A 23,668-nucleotide genomic window follows, 5' to 3' on the forward strand; every position below is an offset into this window, starting at 1 on the left:
TCGGCTTACAGTAACAGTGCATTGAAGTTACTGTGGAAATCCTCGAGTCACCACACTTGGGCTCCTTTTTGAGTATACTGAGGGAAAATTTAGCATGGCCAATGCACCTAACCAGCACGTCTTTCTGACTGTCGGAGGAAACCGGAGCATCCGGAGGAAATCCATTCAAACGTGGGGGAGAATTTGCAGATTCCGCAGACAGTGACCCAAAGCCAGGAATCAAACCTTGGTCCCTGGCGTTTTGAGGCAGCAGTGCTAACCACTTTGCCAAGAAGCTGCTGACAGCTTTCATAGTGAAAGCTGTCTATTGAAATCTATTCCACATTGGAGGCTTTCAGGTTGCCTTTCTACGTGCTTTGTCTGATATTCATAGGTTCTCTGTCTCTCATAAATGCTTTTTAACTTTTAATTTCTCTTATTTTGTCTCCTCTTGTCCTCTGCCAATATAATTTTGTGAACTGTCGTGTTTTCACTTTTAGTGCATTATAAGTCAACTTATTTATCTCCAATTGGGCACCTTTTTTTCTGTTTTTGCTGCCTGTTCAATGCCATCTTTAATATATTTCAGTTCTGATGAGTTTCATTTCTAAAGCATTAACTTGCCTATTCTTTACATAGATGCTGACAGACCTACTGAGTGTTTCCGCCTTTTGTGTTTAACTGATTTTCAGCACCTGCAGTTATTTACTATAATAATGCTTCAATTTTATTTTTCAACTATTGTAGTTTTCTCTTTGTGTCTCTGTAGTGCAAAACTTTTGAAACTAGTATGAAAATAATTAGCCCTTTTTAATGCTCCTAATGGCTGCATGCAAGTTTGGGTTGAGATTCCCTATTGACTTGACTTCAGACCTTTCAGGGCAGGCGTTGCTATTTGTCTTCAGGGCTGGAGTTGCCACACAGACTGATCATAGGCTAATCGAACACTTTCATATGAGAGTCTAGATTGGAGAGACTTTAATAATCATCTGTTGTAAGCTTGTAGATAGTAGTAGGAGGGAACCATTTTTATCACCCACATTGAAACCAAACTCTCTCTATTGACTACTTAAAGAACTTGAGTTATGCAGACTCCTGTCAACACTGAGGCTATTTAAGAATCCTTTTGCAAGTTAAGGGTTCAGATTTGGGGCAGGAGAAGTTCTCTTTAAATTTGTATCTATTAGCCAGCAGCAATTATAACTGGTTTTCCACTTTCAGAAAACTTAATTAAAAAAAAATTATTTGTTAACTTTCAAAATCTCAAGTTTTATTCTTATTCAAAGTAAAGAATCCAGTTATGGAGAATGGAGGATTCCTACATCAGGTAAGTGGCTGAGATCCAAGTGTAACATGTATTGTTCCAATTTTAAATTGTAAGTTTACAAGCTATAACTGAATGATAGAATATTGAATTGATTTGTACCTGGAATGAGGCTCAGCTTCCCCACCCCCTGCCAATGCCCATCTGTTTTGCTTTTTGTTGCCTAATCTCTCCAATTTCTTTTACCCATCTGCCTCACCTCTGAACTGTTAGACCCATCTCTCTGCCTATCTTAATCTTGCAATACCTTTTATATTGTGCTCTGCCTGTCCATAATCTATCTGCCGTTGAATGTCACATTCTGCCCCATCTATCTTTATAACCTTGTTTCTCTCTCTTGAACTTCATGAGTTCCGTATAGCACTCCCCTCATCATCTTTGGTCCAGTGTCTCTCTACTGTCATATTTGCACTTCCCTGCTGTTACACTTCCTCACTCACTCATGTGGGTGGTGGGAAAATGATCTGTAGGACCAGGGGAAGAGAAGAAACAAAAAATGGTGAGAAGGAATTGGAAATTTCCAGAGGTCTTGAGGGAATCTGAAAGGAAGAGATGTGAAACTTCTGTGTTTTGGGTGACGAGCAGTATCAATGAGGCCACTATTTAAAATTTGGCAGTAGAGGCTTAGTAGCCATACAACAAGATAAGATGACTCACATAACTCACATTCTGGCAGGAAACCTGAAATTGCACCATGACAAGCCATTCATCTCTTAGGATTTGTTATAACTCCTTAAGTTTGAAGCTACACTTGAAATACTTTTTAGAAATGTCATCCCAGGCTCAGTGGCAAGCACAGCAACTTGCATTCATTTATTGCCTTTTATTTTGTGTCTCAGAGATGACTCTCACCAAGTTCTTTGTGCAAACAGGACTTTATCACAAAAGCTTTCACAATGTCTGCTCTCTACAATCTTACAGCTTACTTTCAGTTTCTGTTTCTTTGTAACCACACCTGTGGGGTTGACTAACCACTCACACCACAGAACAGTCAACAACAATAAAAACTGGGCACAAAATCCTTCTCCATTGTGGAAGACCTTATTTTAAATTAAACCATCCGGAAAAACAAACATATGTATATTGTCAGTTTTTTGAGATTGAAGTATCTATTTAATCTTGAGATATGAAGGTCGCTGATAACAGTGCTAAGAGCTACGATTTTGAGTTTGTCGTTCCACATGATCACCTCGATGAGGTGGATGATCTTATTGTGATCGCTCATCAGAAAAGGAAATATATCCTCATAGTCACAGTCCTTGAAATACTCTGGTCTGCCCATCATCAGGCATCTCATATTCCTCCTTGTGTTATCATCCAACAGATATAAACAATGGTATCAAATAACCACTTGAACTGCTTTGGTCCTGACAGAGATTATGTCAGCTTGTGCTAATGATCAGTGCAGAGAATGAACTTTCTGCCATAGAGATGCATGTGTTAATATTCACAAGCGTAGATAGAGGCAAATGCTTTCTACTCTCTAGTAGAATATTTATGTTCAGTTTCCAACAAGGGCATAAAGCATAAGTGATTTGCTGTTTGCTTCCTTCAGTGTACTGACTGTACAGTTCTAATCAGATTTCCTGACATGTTTATTGTAACATACATTTCCTCATAAATTGAAATGTGAGAGGATGTAGGAGATCACTTTTAACATGTCTGATGCTGATTGCTGTACAGTTACCCATTCATTTTGTGCAGTAGCATGTGGAGAGGCTCTGCAATCTCTGCACACCTAGAAAAATTGGTATTATGAGGAATGTTGCTATGTTTGAGGGTCTCAGGAGTGCATGAATGGCTTTGATGCTGTTCTGTTTAGGCTTTATTCTGGCTGCTGTTACTCTCTACCATAGTTTTTGTCTTGTTAAATTGTATATAGCTGCTAATTCATGTTTTGTGTTGTCCCTTCCATGGACAAGAATTTGTTGACTTTGTTTGACTGTCTCTTCAATGTTTGGGAAGAAAATATTCCTTACTCGCCCTGAATGTAGTAAATAAGGAATGTTGATCATGTTAATGTATGCTCTGGTGGGCTTTTAAGATTGAAACCAAGTTTATCAAACCTGTTTACCCCATAAGCCTTCTACTTTTGCCTAGAGAACATGGAACTTATTTAGGCTCATGTCTCATGTTTTTGTTGTGCACTGGAACTGAGATTGTTACCAAAACAGGGCTAATCAAGTTCTTGTAAGTTTAAGTGTCTGTTACAGGATTGAGGTTAAGTTTCAAGAACAACTATGATAGATACTTCTGATGTGACCTGGATGAGGAGTGAGACTCAGATACCTGTGATCTCAACTTTGCGATCTTTAAAATGACCTGGAGTTACCATCTGTGTTAAATACATGGTGTATTTACATGCTGTATTTAACACCTAAGAATGGATTCCTCTATGTAGCAAACTGAAGAGATTGTCTTCATTGACTTGCATTTGTTTGTGCAGTATTTCATCTTTAAACATGAGTTACAATTTTTCCCTCTAACTGGATATGATATTGTGAATCAGTGGGTACCTACACAGTTTGGGTACGGGTAAGGGAGTCTTGACGACAATGAAGCAAGAGTTGGTGAGTCTGCTGAGATTTCTTTGTTCTTAGCACTTTCATTTGAGCTCGTTGCTCAAGCTGTGTTTGTATCCCTGAATCTGAGGGTGAATTTCTTCAAATCAAATATGACAGATTTGATTTATACTGCCAAGGTTATGGGTTTTCCTAGATTAAATAATTATCCTCCCTGATGCATGGAATTGAAATTTTCAATTGATTAGTCCGCCAAACTTACACGTGGACACCAACTGCCACGTATCAATTTATGGGCTAACCATTTTCCTGGCAGCTCTAGTGGAAGGCATATCATTCCATTGTTGCTCTTTTCTTTTGCCCAAACATTTTTTTCAGCACACCTAACATCATATCAAACAAAGATTTGTCATCTTTGAGCTACTAGCGTTATGTCCCAAGGCAATGCATGAGAATAGCCGCCTTGCTGTCTACTGCTAAGATTGTATCTTCCATACCTGTTGTGCGAGCAAGTAGGTCCTGAATCCTGAAATCCATCAATTCCATGGCAGAATCTCTCTGAAGAAACTAAAGGTGCTAGAGTGAGGAAATTTAAAATATTCCCCATCTTAGTTGCCAGTTATTTTGCTTTGTTTCTCTGAGATATACAGAGATGATTCTCACTGGAGTCTCTAACAGGATTTTGTAACAAAGTCTTTTAAAATGCCTGCTTCCTACAAGCTTGCAACTTGTATTCAGTTTGTCTTTTTCTAAACCACATCTCCAGACTTCCACAACTGCACAGGGAGCAGTCAACAGACATGCAAAATCAAACGCAGAATAATTGAACACAGCACCCTTAAGAACATAAGAACATAATAAGAACATAAGAAATAGGAGCAGGAGTAGGCCATCCAGCTCCTCGAGCCCGCCCCGCCACTCAACAAGATCATGGCTGATCTGTCGCTGCTCAGTTCCACTTTCCCGCCCTCTCCCCATAACCCTTAATCCCCTCTCCTATCAAAAACCCATCAACCCGCGTCTTAAAAATATTTAGCCCTAGACACATCCTCATAGAACTCCAGTAAATTTGTCAGACACGACTTCCCTTTAATGAAACCGTGCTGCGTCTGCTCTATCAAGCAATTCCCTTCAAGATGCCTCGCATCTTATTAATTAATTAATTAATTAATTAATGTTAAAAAAAACCCAAGCCAGTTCAGGAATCATTGCCAAGCAAGGTTTGACACACAGGACAATATTAGATCAAATGACTAAAAGTTTAGTCAAACAAGTAGGTGGTATGAAGGTTCTTATAGGAAGAGGGAAAGATATTAAAAAAAGAGAACATTCCAAAACCTTAGATCCAAGTCGTTGAAGATGCTGTCATCTGTAATGGGTTGGTTACAATCTGGGATGCACAAGAGGCAGTATTGGAAGAATGGAGAGATATAGAGGCTACACAACTGGGGAGTGGCAAGATCATGGAGGAATTTGAAGACAAGGGTGAGAATCTTAGTCAGTCCAAAATTGTATGGATTAGGTGGATTGGCCATGCTAAATTGCCCCTTAGTATCAGGGGGACTAGCTAGGATAAGTGCATGAGGTTATGGAGATAGGGCCTAGTGAGATTGTGGTTGGTGTAGACTCGATGGGCCGAATCGTGGCCACCTGCACTGTAGGATTGTTAGACCAGATAAGGATTCCTTATTAAGGATTTCTGACACGGCTGCTTCAGATCCAAAATTGTGGCACCTGTTGTCTGCTATAGGATTCTGAAGTATTACTGGAGGAGGGGAGTCCTATCTCAAGATTTCGTCTAACTGCAATGTACTATTTAAAAAAAAACTTCTTCCATTTTCTATGATAAAGCAGGTATGTATTTAAGAAAGTAGAAGGGGAAGCATGCTTTAGTATAATAAAGCAGAATTACAAAAACATAATTTTCAAACAGTTGAGCTAGTGTTTGCTGCAAGATAGCTGTTGGAACGTGGGAACATTTATGGTAATATGAATGAATTTTCAACATTACCAATGATCTTTCAGTTGAAAAAGTATGCATACTTCTGCCTTGAGTTGTCAATAATTAGGAGAAATGCTGTTAGATAATCGGAGTATTATATAGTTTAATGTATTATTTGTTCTTCTGCTAAGGTGGAACTGCATTTAACTTGACCAGTCCTCTCAATGTTTAAACTTGAGATGACTTTACTTCTTTGGTCAAGGCACTTTGTGACTCCAAAGGAGGTTATCACTTTCAGGTTGCAGCTGAGAAGTTTTCAGGATTTTGAAATACATCATCGAGCATCATGTGCTATTGTGCTGTTTTTAATATTTTAATGGCACTTCTTCCATGATGTGATAAGTGTTATGATATGAGAGGAGCAATGTGTTATGCAATGTTTTCTGCTGCTAAAATGAAACTGCTTAATTTTAAGACTCCAAAGTCTGCTTTATGAACACTGGGAGAGTTAACGTGAAAGTTTACGACTTGGATTGGAAACTAAGCCTCTGATTTTTTTTTTGTGTGGGATGATGAGTTAAATAACAGGAATAATTGTTATAATTTTGTTTCCTTCAGTAATTTTTCAGAACATTCTATACAATAAATTAATCCACGTGTAATTAAGTAATGCCAGTTAATTAGGTGAAACAAAGTGTGCCATTCACTTAACAAAAGTGGTGATGTCGAAGATGAAACCCTCCTGACTTCAATTTGCAACTCAAAACCCTTAATGAGCTCATTATTGGCTCTCTCAGAAAATGGAGTGCAACCTTGGATTGGGAAAAGTGGTGGGAGAAGGGTTCAACATTGTCTCAAATGTGTCATGAGGGACCAGGTGGTTCCATAATGAAAGTACTCAAGTATGTCGGGACAGATGCAAATTGTATTGACAGTGGAAGACCGAGAGATGGCCCTTGCCGTATTGGCAGCAGAAAGAATGTGAAGTTGTCAACAGTAACAAACTATAGAAGAGCATTGGGAAGGGAAGTCAAAGTTAAAGGCAGAAAGCTATTTTCCAATGCTGGCAAACTGATTGGAGTAGTAGTTAAACGTGCAGACCCTTTTTATGGCTTCTCTGCCTCATCTTTCCTTCCTTGGCTTATTGTTAAATTCTCATGACGCAGCTGTCCAGGTGGCTTCTTCACATTAACGATGTTATCTGTGTGACAATACTGTACCTTTAAGAAATGTATTTTAATCATGTTCCTCTGTAGGAAATGTCAGCAGTCCCTGGGATTTTGTTGGCACTGTATTTCCTGTAGTCGGTGTCCTTTGTTGTTACTGAAGCAATATAATTGGCATTGTGGTTGTTTTAATCTGAGCTGATACACTGTTCCGTGTTTTTAATGTTCCCCTGGGATCGCAGAGCGGAACTTGATTTGAGATAATTGGCAAGTCAGGTGATATGGCTCTGTTTTTCACAGAGCATTCCGGTCTTAGTTTTGTTTTTCAGGATTTGCTTGGCGCTGAGAGAAGCAGCAATGTTATTCCCCTCCCTGGAATCTGAAGACTGGAAGCTGCCAGAGATTAAATTTACCTCTCTGAAGTTTGGCTATTTTGAGGATATATTCTTCTCTGAAAACTGCTGTGCATTGGTGTTACAAAACTGAAAATCTAGCATCATGTGAACATACTTATATTTGGGCTAACTCAGTCTGATGTGGGATGTTGCTTTACCTTGGATTAAGAGAGATATCTAATTGTTAGGAGTTATACTGTCATGTTTAAGCCTTATAATAGGTAAAGGTTATACTAATTCTTTTTGTTATATTCTAACTGCGTTCAAAAATAAACTTTGTTTGACAAAAGCTTCTGCATTGGTCTTTTGAATCATGCCTGGAGTGAAATACCTTATGCTCACCAATGCCAAAATCAAATGCAAAACTTTGGGTCTAGGCTAACTTCACCAAATACCTTGGAATTTCTGGTCTAGATCTTAACGTATAATTCAAGTTTTTGTCATTGTTGGTGGGGGTTCATACCTAGTGCACAGTCTGCTGCTAATTATGGAAGGGCACTCGGTGAATGGTTTTAGAGTTTAACCCAAGCAGCTGAGGTGCAGGGATAAGGGAAGTAGGACTCTGAGTGATGTTACACATATTCTCCCTGAGGTTCATCACCCTCTCTTGATGAGCCTATGTGTTCAAAACATGGAATCATTGTGGCACAAGATAAATGGACTGAACAACCTCACAGTGCCACAGGTAACAACACGAGCACACATATCATTGGTTTTCAATATTCAGCCCAGTATCTCTACCGTGCTGACAGGGATGTGCTGTCCTCCATCCTCCTAAAGGGCCTAACCATGGCTGAATCCGCTTGCCACCAATTCCTTTGGCTCTAAGTTGACACCAACTCTACTGATCTGCTAGACCCATCGAAATGTGAATGTCTGCGCAGGTAAAGGATGCGCTGACAAAATGTGATTATGCAGTCTCTGAGGCATCATCTTCATATTGTCCATGCAAGTACTGCTTGCAGTTGACCATATTGGAAACATAATAGAGGATACTGAGCCTTCATACAACAGATGCTTATGCTGCTTAAAATAATGAAATGACAGCTTCTGCAATGATAGTTGGTTGCACGTGAAATATTTGCATACATCGTTTGTACCCGTAGATGATCAGATGCTGTTAATCTGTCTCCAGCAGATCTCCATTTCTCTGTTCCCTGCATCCCTGCAACTGGACGCCCTGGCCACTTGAAGTGCCTGCTCCTAGAAGTACATGAAGATTTTAAGCTATGTCTGCATTTCTTCCATTCTCCTCCTCAGTAGTGTTCATCTCTGATTTTGCCTGCAGGGAGGAGAGTGATGCCATTGATGATTACATGATTTTCTTATGCACTTGTAGCCTTTCAATTGTTAACAACATGACAGACTGAATTCCAGCTTCCTAATCAGTAAAATTTGGACAAAGCACGCAGCACACCCCTCTCCCATGGCGATTTAGCCTTTTATGTAATCTAATGTTTTCCCTTTCCCTGGCACTCTGGTGATACACATGGCATGCCTTCCAGTCAGTATCTCTTTTCACTCACTCTGCCAAACCTAATCAGATTATTGAAGTGTCTGCAATGGTGCATCCAGGTCTTCTGCATCACTGCTTAACTGCTGACCTTGTTTGCAACCTCCAGTCATGCTGTCTTGGTCCATTGTGACTTTGTTAGGAAAGAAAATGCTCCAATGGGTTGTAACAGCTTCCAATAACACCTGAAGTAGAAAATTGGGTGTTGTTGTCCTGACACCCTCCCTGACCACTCTCGTTTTTTCTGTGGTAGCAATGGCTGCCACTCTCCCTTTAAAACAGGCCCACTCCTGATCTTGTTACACCTCCCTCCTGTGTCCACCAATCTTAATTGGACAGTGAACTTGAAATTGCGGATCTGTATCCAGAAATCTCATTGAATGCATATTCTCTCATTGTGGGATCAGGACCTGGAAGTCTGGGACTCTTGACCCAGGAACTGAAAGCTCACCCTTATTATGCTGCTTTTATGTATGTAGTTAATGCTGAAAATAAATATAAAAAGTGCAATGTTAGAAATATCTTTCCAGCTCCTGTTTATTTCAGGATGGTTCTTGATCAGGTAAAAGATGAACAATAGCTTCACTATGCAACTACTACCTGGATAAAGCTGTTATTCTCTAATTCGCTTTCAAATGCTTTTAAAAATCAATTGCTCAGGGATCTTGTACCACGATGAGATGAACACTAACAATTGTAGTGAGAAATTTATGCTACTGCAAACAGGAAAATATTGCACATCACTGAGTCATCCAGGGAGTAGCAAGTATAAAGAGCTCAAGAAAAATAATCAGCTGCAAGCTTTTGAGTGCATGGTGCCTTGAAGATGATCATACGTAAATGACAATGTTATTGTTCAGTTTCAAATGGTGGTGCAAAATAGGTTTTTAATCTTTTTTATATTACTTATCTGAATTGAGATCTTTAATTGGTGCACTGAAAAGCACCTGAAAATATCTCAAAAGTATTAGGCTATTTGATTGGCATTATTTATTACATTCCATGATTGACCTTTCCAGACCAGTTGCTTTCATAAGTTTGTTTCAGTGTAAGGCACTGCCTAGGTGCTATCCTTGCTTTAAATTGTATGCTTACTCCTTCTGTTATGATTTGCCATGGCTTCATTTGGAGTAAACAAATTAACACAAGTGTGCGGAGGCATTCTGATGTTAAAATGTAGTTGAATATAGGTTACAATACTTTCTGATCAGTGGCATTTATTTTTCCATAATTTTTTAAAACTGATACTCGAATACTTTGAATATTGCCTACTGAGCACACTGACACTTGTGCCTGTGCATAAACTGACTTCAAATGGAATATAAATGATGCACAGTAATAATAATGTCATAAATTATGTATGCAAGCGTGGTTTGAAGGCTGTAATCATATCTTGGGGTTCAGATCGCTGTATTCGGTGCTTGAGTTTCACTCTGTGGTGTTATCCTACTTTTTTTGTTATTAGATATTGTATCTTAGCCCAATGTAGACCTGATGTTTGATAAAGCACATCACCTAGGATTGAAACAAATCTGAAAAATTGGTTATCAGAAAGTGTGGCTGAGATTTTCTTAAACTAAGCAAGATAGCTCTAGTATAAAGAAACCCGTGAATATATAGTGTTTTTCACAATGTTAAAATGCTTCTCAGTAACTGAAGTACTTTTGAAATGTAGTCGTCGTCATGGCACAGGGACAGTCAGCATGGCTTTGTGAGAGGAAGATCACAGTTCCGGAATTTGATTGAGTTTTTTGAATGGGTAACCAAGAAGGTACATGAGACCAGTGCAATCGACATTGTCTACATGGACTTTAGCAAGGCTTTTGATAAGCTATCATAGGTTGTTGCATGAGCTTAAATCTCATGGGATCAAGGATGAAATAGCCAATTGGATGCAAAATTGGCTTGATGACAGAAGGCCAAGGTAGTTGTAGAGGGTAGTTTTTCAAACTGGAGGCCTGTGACCAACGATGTGCCTCAAGGATTGATGCTGGGTTCATTGTTATTTGTTATTTATTTGAATGATTTGGATGAGAATTTAGGAAGCATGGTTAGTAAGTTTGAAAATGACACCAAGGCTGGTGGCATAGTGGACAGTGAAGAAGGTTTAACCAGAATTGCAATGGGATCTTGATCAATTAGGTCAGCGGGCTGATGAATGGCAGATCGTGTTTAATTTAGCTAATGTGAGGTGATGTATTTTGGTGGACTGAATCACAGAACAAAAGAGATCTATAGGTACAGGTTCATAGTTCCTTGAAAATGGATCACAGGTGGACAGGGTGGTGAAGGAGGCATTTGGAATGCTTGGTTTCATTGGTCAGAACACTGAATACAGGAGTTTGGATGTCTTGTTGAAGTTATACAAGACATTGATAAGGCCACACTTGGAATATTGTGTACAGTTCTGATCACCCTATTATAGAAAAGATACTATTAAACTAGAAAGAGTGCAGAAAAGATTTACTGGGATGCTACTGGGACTTGATGGATTGAGTTAGGAGGGGCTGGATAGACTGGGACTTTCTTCCCTGGAGTGTAGGGGACTTAGTTGATCTTATAGAGGTCTATAAAATAACTGGGATCGTGGGTTCATGTCACACTACTTGTCACGCCCACTATACTGCCTGGGTTTGCAAAATCCTATGAACTATCCTGGCTTGAGACAATTCACACCTCTTTAACCTGTGATCAACCCTGTCTCCATGCACACTGTACCTGTAATGACTTGATTATCTGTAAAGGCTCGCATTCCAACCACTCTTCAAATTCCAGTTTGCAATTGTCTTGTAATTGTGTCTTTGCCTATGTATGCCATGTTTGTGAACTAACCCCCACTCATCTGATGAAGGAGCAGCACTCCAAAAGCTTGTGATTCCAATTGAACCTGTTGGACTTTAACCTGGTGTTATGAGACTGATTATTGTGCCCATCCCAGTCCAATGCGGGCATCTCCACCCCATTGCAAACGTCGACACTACAAACCGCTGGCTCAAAGTGGAGAGGATTTCATAAGAACATAAGAAATAGGAGCAGGAGTAGGCCATCTAGCCCTTCGAGCCTGCCCCCCCATTCAGTAAGATCATGGCTGATCTGTCGTGGCTCAGTTCCACATTCCCGCCCTCTCCCCATAACCCTTAATCCCCTCTCTTATCAAAAACCCATCAACCCGCGTCTTAAAAATATTTAGCGAGGCAGCCTCCACCACTTCAACGGGCAGAGAATTCCAGAGATTCACCACCCTTTGAGTGAAGAAGTTCTTCCTCAACTCCGTTCTAAACCACCCCCCCCCCCCCCATCTTGAGGCTGTGCCCTCTAGTCCTACTGTCCTTTCTGAGCGGGAAGAGCCTCTCCACCTCTATCCTATCCATCCCATTCATCATCTTATATGTCTCAATGAGATCTCCCCTCATTCTTCTAAACTCTAATGAGTACAAGCCTAGTTTATTCAGCCTCTCCTCATAGTTCAACCCCCTCAACTCCGGTATCAGCCTAGTAAACCTCCTCTGCACTCCCTCCAAGGCCAAAATATCCTTGCGTAAGTACGGCGCCCAAAACTACACACAGTACTCCAGCTGCGGCCTCACCAATGCCCTATACAGCCGCAGCAAGACCTCCCTACTTTTATGTTCAATCCCCCTCACTATGAAGACCGGCATCCCATTTGCCTTCCTGACCACCTGCTGCACCTGCAAGCTGGGTTTTTGCGACTCATGCACAAGGACCCCGAGGTCCCTCTGCACCAGTGCCTGCTGCAGTTTTTCGCCACGTAAGTAATAATCCTTCCTACCATTCTTCCTACCAAAGTGGACCACCTCGCACTTGCCAACATTAAATTCCATTTGCTATTTCCTGGCCCATTCGCCCAGCCTATCTAGATCCTTCTGTAGACTCTCCACACCCTCCGCACAATTTGCCGTTCCACCAATCTTGGTGTCATCAGCAAATTTCGACACCCTACACTCGGTTCCCTCCTCCAGATCATCTATATAAATGGTAAATAGCTGAGGCCCCAGCACTGACCCCTGGGGCACTCCACTAGTCACCATCCGCCAATCCGAATAGCACCCATTGACCCCCACTCTCTGCCTCCTTCCAAGAAGGTTGTGCATATTGACACAGACATCAAGTTTCTACAAAGATGCAAGAAAGCATCCTGAAGGGGCTACAGATCACGAACCCACTCAAGTCAATCTACAGCACAGACTGTGCTGAGAGATTGCCATTGCACCTCTCTCAACCTCCTCAACCACCTTGTACACAAGCTGTACAGCAGATGTCGCAACTTTGAAACCAAAATAGATTCCATATTCTCAGCTGTGCTCAAGATGCACAGACTAGCTGCGAGACACTGTCAAGCAGATGAGACTACGGAACTACGCCACCTAAATGCACACCGAGAACTGAAAACTTGAGAAACTCAGCATCACCACCAGCAGCAACCAAGTCTCTCCAGTATCACAGCAGAAAACAGTACCGCTACAGGAAAGTCCACTGTCAACTTGTCAGACAACACAGCCAGATGAAATCGAAGTTCTCAGCTGAGGGCTCAATTTCTGCCCCACCACCAAAATGGGCCCCTTCGGTCTCACAGCAGAGGAATTCATCAGGTGATAAGGCTCTGGGAATTCTTCTACAAACCCAAGAGGTCAAAAGCAAATCCAATGAGACAACCAATGAAATGGAATTGCTGATGGAGAGGGTCTGCAGTGCAGCTACCAAAGAGGAAACAGTTGAATTGGACCCCTCCAGAAGGCCACTGCCCTAGACTTGACATATATGCTCAAGCCATCAGGAGATGTATCAATGCCAGACTCATCAGCCACGCTCATGAGATAGCCCTGAATGTCACCTAAGCACAATGCATTGCCATCCGTGCCCTCAAGACCAACCGCAATATTGTCATCAAACCAGCGTAGGAGGAGCTATCGCCACGCTTTACAGAACAGACCACCGCAAAGTAGTATGCTGACAATTAAACAACGAGGAGCACGACAAACAGTTATCATAGGTCCGACTAAATAAGACATCTGCCAACTCAACAGACTGTTCAAGATCTTTGATCCACACCTTCAGAGCACTCTACATGCTCTCATCCCATGTACCCTCTGCATTGGAGGTCTCTACTGCCTCCTGAAGATCCACAATTTTCAACTGTCTTCACAACTGTCAACCAACCCACTATTAAAAGATTTTGTTTTCGCCTGTAAACATTTGTCAGCAGCCATGATATTTAACACATTCTATCTAGAGGAAACTGTATTAGTGGACTTTGTGTCATATCTTCAGCTATTACAATGTATTATTGGTTTAAACTTTATTTTAAATGCTTTATTCAAATGCTGAACTCAAAATGGAAAACAACCTGATCAATAAAAACTCCTTTACAAACTTTCCATATCCACTAAATCAAACAACCAGTGAGAAACAGAACTCAGTTGTCTGTATGTGCTAATTAGAATATAGGTTGTAGGTTTGGATTTCTGTCCTTAGGAAGGTCTGCCTGCTTGTGGAAGTTGCCATTGAGTCAAAACATTTGAGAAAAGTCCAAATGATGTTGGAATGGGAACTAACTACATCAAAGCAATATTTTGTAATAATTAGCATTGTGCTATAAATTGTTTACATTTAAAATGATGAACATGCTTTACAAGGCTTTTGGCTAGGCAGGTTATATAGATAGTTGAGTAATACAGATATGTCAGGTTCCAACTTCAAACTTTGTCTGTATTGAGTCAGTTAATCTTGGGTGGGGCAACAGTGCAGGTGCTATACTTGGCCTCTATGAAGGGGGGAGTCAAACACCAAATCTTAGTGGTGTCTGGTGATGTCTTCTGCAGTACAGAAGAGTTCCAACATAAGTCTTGTTCACCATGTCATATTTATGAGCAGGAAATCATCTTCAAATTTCTGATCACTACCCATTCTTGGAAGTCTGTGCATGTGGCTCTCTGGTGAGTGAATTACCTCTCTTAGTTGTGATAATTCCCATTGTTATATTGCTTATTTTGGCTCCCTACCCAAATTTCCACTGGAAATGGAGTAACCAGAGTGATGTGTTAGAGGGCCCCTAACGTCTGTGACAATGCATCTAATAAGGAGTGAAAAACTTCAAGAGGAGAGAAAAGTAAACATAAAATTAAGTAATAATTTTCAAAAGTAGTACTTGCAACATGGAAAAATTTTTAGCCTGCTTTTAAAATACGAAGTGGCCATACCCTTACATGTCATGAAGGTCTTCAATTGAATATCTTGCATTTCTATGACACCCCAGGACATTTCGAAGTGCTTTATATTGACTAAGCACTGTTCTAATGCAGTTTTGTATAATTCAATGAGCTATTTCACCTGGCGTAATGAATGGCACTTAATAGATGTGACCTTGATGTGGCAATCCCATTTTGCTGTGCTCTCAGTTGGGGAGGAAATGTAGAAATTTGAGAGATAAGAGTATTGGAGAAGGTGTAAAACCATAAGTATGTTTTTTGTGTAAGTTCTACTTTTGTCACATTTCTGAAGGAGCTGATAATTTTTAACTATCTTGTAGCTGAACCCTATCAGAGTTTACCTTTCATAGAAGACAATTTTCATTAAATGTTGAATTTCAACAGACAAGAGCATAACAGAAATGAAAGTGTTATAAGTAACACTTTTAGAACTTATTCTTGAACATGTGGCACAGTGGAAAATAATTACATCATCTCTTGTTTATTTATTAACTAGTTTTGCAGTATGTATCCTGACTGTCTATGTCTTGCATCAGAGAACCCCTGGTGATTTGCTGCTTTAGTTTAGTAAAGTAACCTGCTTCGTGCAGGAAACCTTCTAATTGCAGTATTGTTAAAATGCTTGCTTGAGCAAAATTTGTAAAGTAGTTCACATTTTGTTTGTTACCTCTGAATTCCTTTTGGCTAAGTAACTTCATCCTTCAATTAGAATATAACTGGAGATTTCTGATAGAATGGGAAACATCAAGTTAAAAAATTTGGATGGGATTCTTTTTGAAAACTGTATCTTGACATTGGAAAGAAGGGAAAGAACGTGCATTTTATGTAATGCCTTTTAAAACTTCAAGAATTCCAAAGCAATTTGTAACCAATGGAATATGTTTGATCAGTGTTATAAAATATAAAGCATGACATTCAAGTTGTGCGTAGCAAGATCCCACAAATGGCAACGAAATAAGTAACCAGATCCTCTGTTTTCATTGTAGGGTGAGAGATAAATGTTGTCAAGGTCACCAAGAGGGCACTCCTGCTCTTAGATTAGTGCCGTGGGATCTTTTATGTTCATCTGAGAGAGTATATGAGGCCTCAATTTAACATCTAATACAAATGATGGAATTTCTGACAGTGTCAGTCTCATATTATTTACTAAAGTCTTTGAAGTGGACTTGAACCTATAGCTTTCTAGTTCTGGTGAGAGTGCTAACATATTGCAGTGCTGTGTGAACAAGTGACTAGAATGGAGGAATTGATTGTTTTCAAAATGAAAGCACCACAAAAGAGAAAAACATAATCGTCTTGTACACTTTTATCACATGGATTCAATTGTATCTTGTGTGTCCAGTTAAGTGTTTTTTGATTTGTTGATCTAAGATAATGAGATTCAAATATAGTATGAAACATTTCTGAATCACATCAATTTACAATTTAGTAATATATATAAATTTATTGACTCAGTTAATTGCATCTTACAACCCATCTCTCTGAAGTGCTAAAATATGATTTCCGGCACTTTAGCACCATTAGTGGTCATGTCTGAGGCTTTTAGCTTGTTTTTTTCAGTACCACTGGGAGACGACTACCTCAGCCCTTTAAATGTTGCACATCAAATAGTTTTATTGTTCTTGTAATGTGTGCACATAGTGTTGAAATATTAAATTGGGTCATGAAAGACATTGACCATTAAGCTTCTCCCAGAACTATTAGAACTCACTTAAGGTTTGATTCAGCTGAGGTTTATTTGGAAGTTGTTTAGTCTAGGGTGTTCTTTGGTAATTGTGTGTGAAGTCGTTAATGCTAAAATATATCATGATAAATATGTTTTATTTCCTATTTTGGCATTTTTTAAAATCTTCACTAATTATGAACTAAAGATGTCAATCAATTGGCATGAGATGGTGTGAAGGCCTTGGACCATGTGCATCACATGGCAACCAGATTTATTTCTATATTTTTAACTTTCGAAGAAATCTCTAATTTCTTTTTCCAATTTTTATTACAGGAATGGCAGAACTCCATTCAGAAAAATGCTGGTCTTGCATTTATTGAGCTGGTTAACGAAGGAAGGTAATGTTGTTTTAGATTTTTTTTTCTTTGAGGTAGATATTTATTAAACTTTTAAACAGTGTATTCCAATACACCCACGTGCACATGAATTACTGATCCTAAATTCCAACTTCAAATTTAAAGGTTCATAACACCTGTGTGAGTGAATGGAGATGTCATTGTGATCTTTGTCTCTGGGAACTGCTGCCAAACCTTTCAGCTGTGCGGCAGTTTTTCAGTGGAGGATTTTTTTTATGCTTGAACGTTTTGCCTATATGCCCTCTGTGGAGGAAAAAAAATTATGCTGGCACACCGAGCGGAATTTATTGGAGTTTTTAACATGTTTTCAAGACCATTATTCCCCTGTTCTACAATTGCGTAGAAGTAAACATGCTAATACGTCATATTTTGGACCATGAAATAACTATCGAAAGAATTTCAGATAAGCAAATCTGTTCTTTAGGCCCACTTAAGAATGCATAGACAAAATTTATCAACAATATTTATTTATTAAATCCTGTGAAACTATTTGGTTGGTATCATGTATTCCACAATTTATGAAATAACGCTCGAGTAAACAGATATGAATTAAAATATTTTGTGCGTCGTTTCCTCTCCAGGATGAATTTAAAAAAGGAATCTAAATTTTAAAAAAAAGTGCCTGATCTTTTTATTTCTGCAATATTCATTTTGGTTGTTGTTTTACAAAGCCATGTTAGATAAACTTGGCAGAAAATAAACTACCTTGCAAGGAAATTGTTTAAATGTATTAAGTTTACAGAAGGTTTATGATAATACTTGGAACAACATTTTTGTTCTGCTGGAGAAAACTAGTTACTGCATTTGATCCCAGGGGCCAGTGTAAAGTAACAAGGGTATTAGGTTACACTGGAAGGACCTGGCCTGTTATTGTTTCTCATTATATGGTCCTGACCTGCTCTGACCTCTTGGAACAGAATGGTTGCTCTGAATTTGGCCCTTGATTAATATTTTATGAACCCAATAACACTAGGATTCTGTACACATGTAAGAGAAGTTGGTAAAGTCTATAATCTGGATTAGATGTTAATCATTAACAAATCAATTAGTGATGTAGAAGTGCAAGCAATTATCAGCCATTTTTTATATGATTTGTGCTGAGGGAGCAAGGTCCTCCACAAAGCTTAGATGGTTAAATAATCCAGTCAGAATTTTTTAACTGCACTAATGGGTTAGTTTCATAATTTTTGATTCCACATTTTCCATATATTGATGGAGTATTACCTCGCTAAAATTGTAGGAAAATCATGTAGTAACATAGGGTGGGCCTAGTCAGCAGTACTCACATTCTGTGAATTAATTTTAAAAAAGCACACATCATATAGTCCCTAGAGTGTGGAAGTCTAATTTAGCCCATCGAGTCTCTATTGACTCTCTAACCGACACACACTTTGGGACACCAAGAGGCAATTTGGCATGGCCACTCCACCTAACCTGCATATTTTTGTACTGTGGGAGGAAACCAGAGTATCCGCAGGAACCTCACACAGACACTGGGAGAAGGTGCAAAACTCGAGACAGTCACCTAAGGCTGGAATTGAACCGAGGTCCCTGGAGCTGTGAGACAATAATACTAACCACTGTGCTACTGACTGTTGTGAAAAGTCTGACACCACCAGGTTTCAGTCGAACCGATTTATCTGATAGTAAATTCACTAGCTTTCGGGTTAGCCCCTTCGTCAGGTGAATGGAGAGTTCTGGCCTCAGGCAGAGCATATAAAGCACAGACAGTTTACAGATTACTGATTAGAATGCGAATCTTTACACCTAACCTGCTGTTCAAGTCTTAAAGTCACATTGTTAGCCACTTTAAGACTTGAACAGCAGGTTAGGTGTAAAGATTCGCATTCTAATCAGTAATCTGTAAACTGTCTGTGCTTTATATGCTCTGCCTGAGGCCAGAACTCTCCATTCACCTGACGAAGGGGCTAACCCGAAAGCTAGTGAATTTACTATCAGATAAATCGGTTCGACTGAAACCTGGTGGTGTCAGATTTTTTACAGTTTACCCCAGTCCAACGCCGGCATATCCACATCATGACTACTGACTGTTGTCATGCAAAACATTGCCTACTTCAAAAAACAAGTGGGATTTTGTTTTGTTTGTTCAGGGGCACTAGGCATTGCTGGCAAGGCCAGCATTCATTTCTTGGATCATTGCATTTAAAAAGCCTTTGGCAAGTGATGATAAAAACCCATCTGTACAGATATGGGGGCCCTGCAACATCTCATCCTGAAGACTTGTGTTCCAGAACTAGCTGTGCCACAACCCAGCTGTCCCTAATAATAGGACTTTATCTAATAAAGATGATGGTGCACGTACTGGTCCACTAAATTGGTTGGCCTAATGTGTTTGATGCCCCACATAACGCAAAGTAACTCTAATGTGTATTTGTGAAAAATTTAGTTCTGTTTAAGTTTATGTTGCATCTTTTCTTGTATGCTCAGTGTATTTGGAACATTAGGGAAGAATTTTTCTTTTTTTTTTAAACAAGCCCTGCATGGAAATTGTATCAACTCAGCTTGCACTAGTTCCCATTTAGTTTACCCTAGCAATGCTGACATGGTTTTTGGACTTTTTCGAATATACACCTTTAAGTTATTTTCCTTCTATACTCAGTACATTCATGTACATGATTTTGACATCATTACTTTCTCCCTTATTCCAATTTCATCTCTCATTCTAACTTCACTTCTCAATTTGCTATTCTCTATACTATTGCTTTTGGCACCTCCCAGTGTGTTGTGCATCCAGTATTGTTCTCTAATATTTCCTCTTGGTTCTCACACATGTGCCAATTTAGTTTAAAGCTCCCCCCCCACCAACATTAACAAATTGCTCTACAAAGAACTCAGTCCCAGTTCTGTTCAGGTGCAACTTGCCTGGTTTTTACAGGTGCCATCTCCACCTCGAGCCAAGACCGTGTCGCAGGAATCTCTTGTTTGTGTACTGACTTGCATGTGGCACTGGGAGTAATCCAGAGATTATGACATTTGAGTTTCTGCTTGATAATTTCCTTCCTCGTTCCCTCAATTCTAATTTCAGGAAACCCTCCCTCTTCCTATCTGTCATTGGTATCAATGTAGACCACGACTTCTGGCTGTTGATCCTCCCACAGAAGAACTGCAGCCACTCTGTGGTATCGTTGACCTTAGCACCAATACGTATGGACTCATCTTCTCTACACATGACCCTGTAGTGCCTCAGGGAGTAGTAACATGTGGGAACACATCTGTTGTTGCTGCTGACCAAGATAGTGTCTCTTTTCTATTGACCCTGGGGCCCACTGTCTGTGCTACCTGAGCAGGGCTGTGTCTGTCCTCCCTCCTCCAAGGGAAACTGGCAAAAGGTGCCTCTGTGTCTTGCACCACTGGCATGCTCCTCAACCTTTCTATCAGTGTGCAAAGATCCACCAAGCGCATTTGTGCTGGTGAATGGCATGCTTGAAAGGTGTGACAGTGCTTCTTTGATCTTTGCTGGTTATCTTGTTCTGGTAATGGATTGGAGGGTGGACTTCTGCATTTATGGGAGACACGAGATCCAGTGAACGAGCTTCGGAATACAGAGCTCGTTGTAGTGTTGAGGGTTCCCAATTCAATTCGGCATGCTGTTAGCTAGGTGAAGTGCAAACAATCCTCCCATAAGAACTAGAAAGAGGCTGCAATTCAGCCCTTTGAGTCAGCTCCAACTTTCAATATGATCGTGGCTGATCTCGTGTCCATCTTATCTCCACCTTCCTGTCTGCTCCCCATACCCTTCATATGTCTACTATCTGTTGCCTCAAATACCTCCACACTCTGTGGAGTTTGCACATTCTCCCCATGTCTGTGTGAGCGCTCCAATTTCCTTCAGCAGTCCAAAGCTGTGCAGGTTAGGTGGATTGACCATGTTAAATTGCCCCTTAGTGTCCCAAGATGTGTAGATTAGATGCATTAGCAAGGTAAAGATGTGCGGTTATGGGGATAGGGCAGGGGAGAGGCTCTCAGTAAGATACTGTATTAGAGATCAGTGCAGACTGAAGGGGCCGAATGGCCTCTTCTGCACCCTGATTCTATGATTCAGCTGCTGCACTCTGCACTGCAGATTCATGATCATTTGAATGAAGTAGTAAATCCTCACTTCTGTTTTAAATCTGTCAGCCCTTAGCTTCGAACTATGGCCCCTCATTCTACAATGCCCAATAGGGGAAAGCACTCCCTCTGTGTCGATCCTGTTAACTCCTTTTAGCATCTTATCTCCTCTCATTGTTCTAAATTCCAGCAAGTATAGGCCTAAATTGTTCAAACTGTTTTCATGAGACAAATCCTTCATTACTGGAATCAATCAATGAACCTTCTTTGTACTGCCTCAAATTTATTTACATCTCTCTTAAGTAAGGGGATCAAAACTGTCTGCATTACTCCAGATGTGGTCTCACCAATGCCCTTTACGTTGCAACAGCACTTCCCTATTTTTATACTCCATGAGCGATGAATGTCAAAATTCCATTTGCCTGCCTTGTTGCTGCACCTGCATATCCAAAAAAAGGACAGTTAAGAGTTTTTACAAATATATAAAGAGGAGGAGGCTGGCTTGAGTGAACGTTGGACCCTTAGAGGATGAGAGGGGGGTTTTAGCGGTGGGAGATGAGGAAATGGCTGAGGCCTTAAATAAGTTTTTTGCCTCGGTCTTCGCTGAGGAGGACACAACTAGTTTGCCGGATCTTAAAGATAGAAGGATGGTAGGAGTTGAGGGCCTGAATGCGATTACTGTCACTAGAGAGGTAGTGCTTGATAGACTAATAGGACTGAAGGCGGACAAGTCCCCAGGACCAGATGGAATGCATCCCAGGGTTCTGAAAGAAATGGCAGAGGTGAGAGTGGATGCCTTAGTAATTACCAAAATTCACTGGATTCCGGGGAAGTGCCGGAAGATTGGAAAATGGCTAATGTTACACCGCTGTTTAAAAAAGGCAGCAGACAAAAGGCAGGGAATTATAGGCCGGTTTGTTTAATGTCTGTAGTTGGAAAAATGCTTGAATCCATCATCAAAGAAGAAATAGGCACCTAGAAAGGAATGGTTTGATAGAGCAGACGCAGCATGGATTCGTTAAGTGGAAGTTGTGTTTGACAAATTTATTGGATTTCTATGAGGTGACTAGTGCGGTAGACAGTGGGGAACCGGTGGATGTGGTGTTTTTAGATTTTCAAAAGGCGTTTGATAAGGTGCCTCATAAAAGGTTGCTACAGAAGGTTAGGGTGCACGGAGTTGGGGGTCAGGTGTTAGCGTGGATAGAGGATTGGTTGTCTAATAGGAAGCAGAGAGTTGGTATCAATGGGTGTTATTCTGATTGGCGGTTGGTCACTCATGGAGTGCCGCAGGGATGGGTGCTGCGGCCTCAGCTATTTACCATTTATATAGATGATCTGGAGGAGGGGGCTGAGTGTAGGGTGAAAAAATTTGCTGATGACACGAAGATGAGTGGTAAAGCAAATTGCGTGGAGGGTGTGGAAAGCCTGCAGAGGGATCTGGATAGGCTGAGCAAGTGGGGGAGGACCTGGCAGACAGAGTATAATGTTAGCAAGTGTGAGGTTATCCACTTTGGCAGGAATAATAGCAGGAGGGATTACTATTTAAAGGGTGAAAAGCTGCAGCATGCTATGGTGCAGAGGGACCTGGGGGTCCTTGTGCATGAGTTGCAAAAACCCAGTCTGCAGGTGATCAAGGCAGCAAATGGAATGCTGGCCTTTATAGCGAGGGGGATAGAATATAAAAGCATGGAGGTCTTGCTGCAACTGTACAGGGTACTGGCGAGGCCGCAGCTGGAGTACTGTGTGCAGTTTTGGTCGCCGCACTTGCGCAAGGATATATTGGCCTTGGAGGGAGTGCAGAGGAGGTTCACTAGGCTGATACTGGAGATGAGGGGGTTGGACTATGAAGAGAGACTAAATAGACTGGGCCTATACTTGTTGGAGTTTAGGAGGATGAGGGGGGATCTTATAGAGACGTATAAGATAATGAGGGGGATGGATAGGGTGGAGGTAGAGAGATTCTTCCTGCTTAGAAAGAATAGCAGGACTAGGGGGCACAGCCTCAAGACAAGGGGTGGAGGTGGCAGTTTAGATCGGAGTTGAGGAGGAACTTCTTCACTCAAAAGGTGGTGAATCTCTGGAATTCTCTGCCCGTTGAAGTGGTGGAGGCTATCTCGCTAAATATTTTTAAGACGTGGGTAGATAGGTTTTTGACAGACAAGGGAATTAAGGGTTATGGGGAGAAAGCGGGAAAGTGGAACTGATCCACTTCAGATCAGCCATGATCTTATTGAATTGCGAAGCAGGCTCTGAGGGTTAGATGGCCTACTCCTGCTCCTATTTCTTATGTTCTTAACTGTCTGATTTGTGCACGAGGATACTGATCCTTCTGCACTGAATCATTTGGAGTTTTCTCTCCATTTAGTTAATAAGTTGCTTGTATTTTCCTCCAATCAGACTTATCCAGGTTATATCCCATCTACCAAATTTTGGCTCAATCACCTAAC

The 23,668-nt window shown here is 40.6% G+C and overlaps 1 protein-coding gene across 1 annotated transcript in view; it reads left to right on the top strand.

The window, feature by feature from the left end:
• The window catches only part of lrba (LPS-responsive vesicle trafficking, beach and anchor containing), an 888,619-nt gene that overhangs the window by 305,043 nt on the left and 559,908 nt on the right, over nt 1-23,668 (top strand). The window contains exon 34 of the mRNA XM_080192970.1: nt 17,068-17,132. Coding sequence (XP_080049096.1) covers nt 17,068-17,132 — 65 coding nt within the window. The remainder of the gene's footprint in view (nt 1-17,067; nt 17,133-23,668) is intronic.

The sequence above is a fragment of the Carcharhinus amblyrhynchos genome, chromosome 1 (assembly GCF_965287045.1).
Source record: "Carcharhinus amblyrhynchos chromosome 1, sCarAmb.v2.hapA, whole genome shotgun sequence".
Classification (NCBI taxonomy): domain Eukaryota; kingdom Metazoa; phylum Chordata; class Chondrichthyes; order Carcharhiniformes; family Carcharhinidae; genus Carcharhinus; species Carcharhinus amblyrhynchos.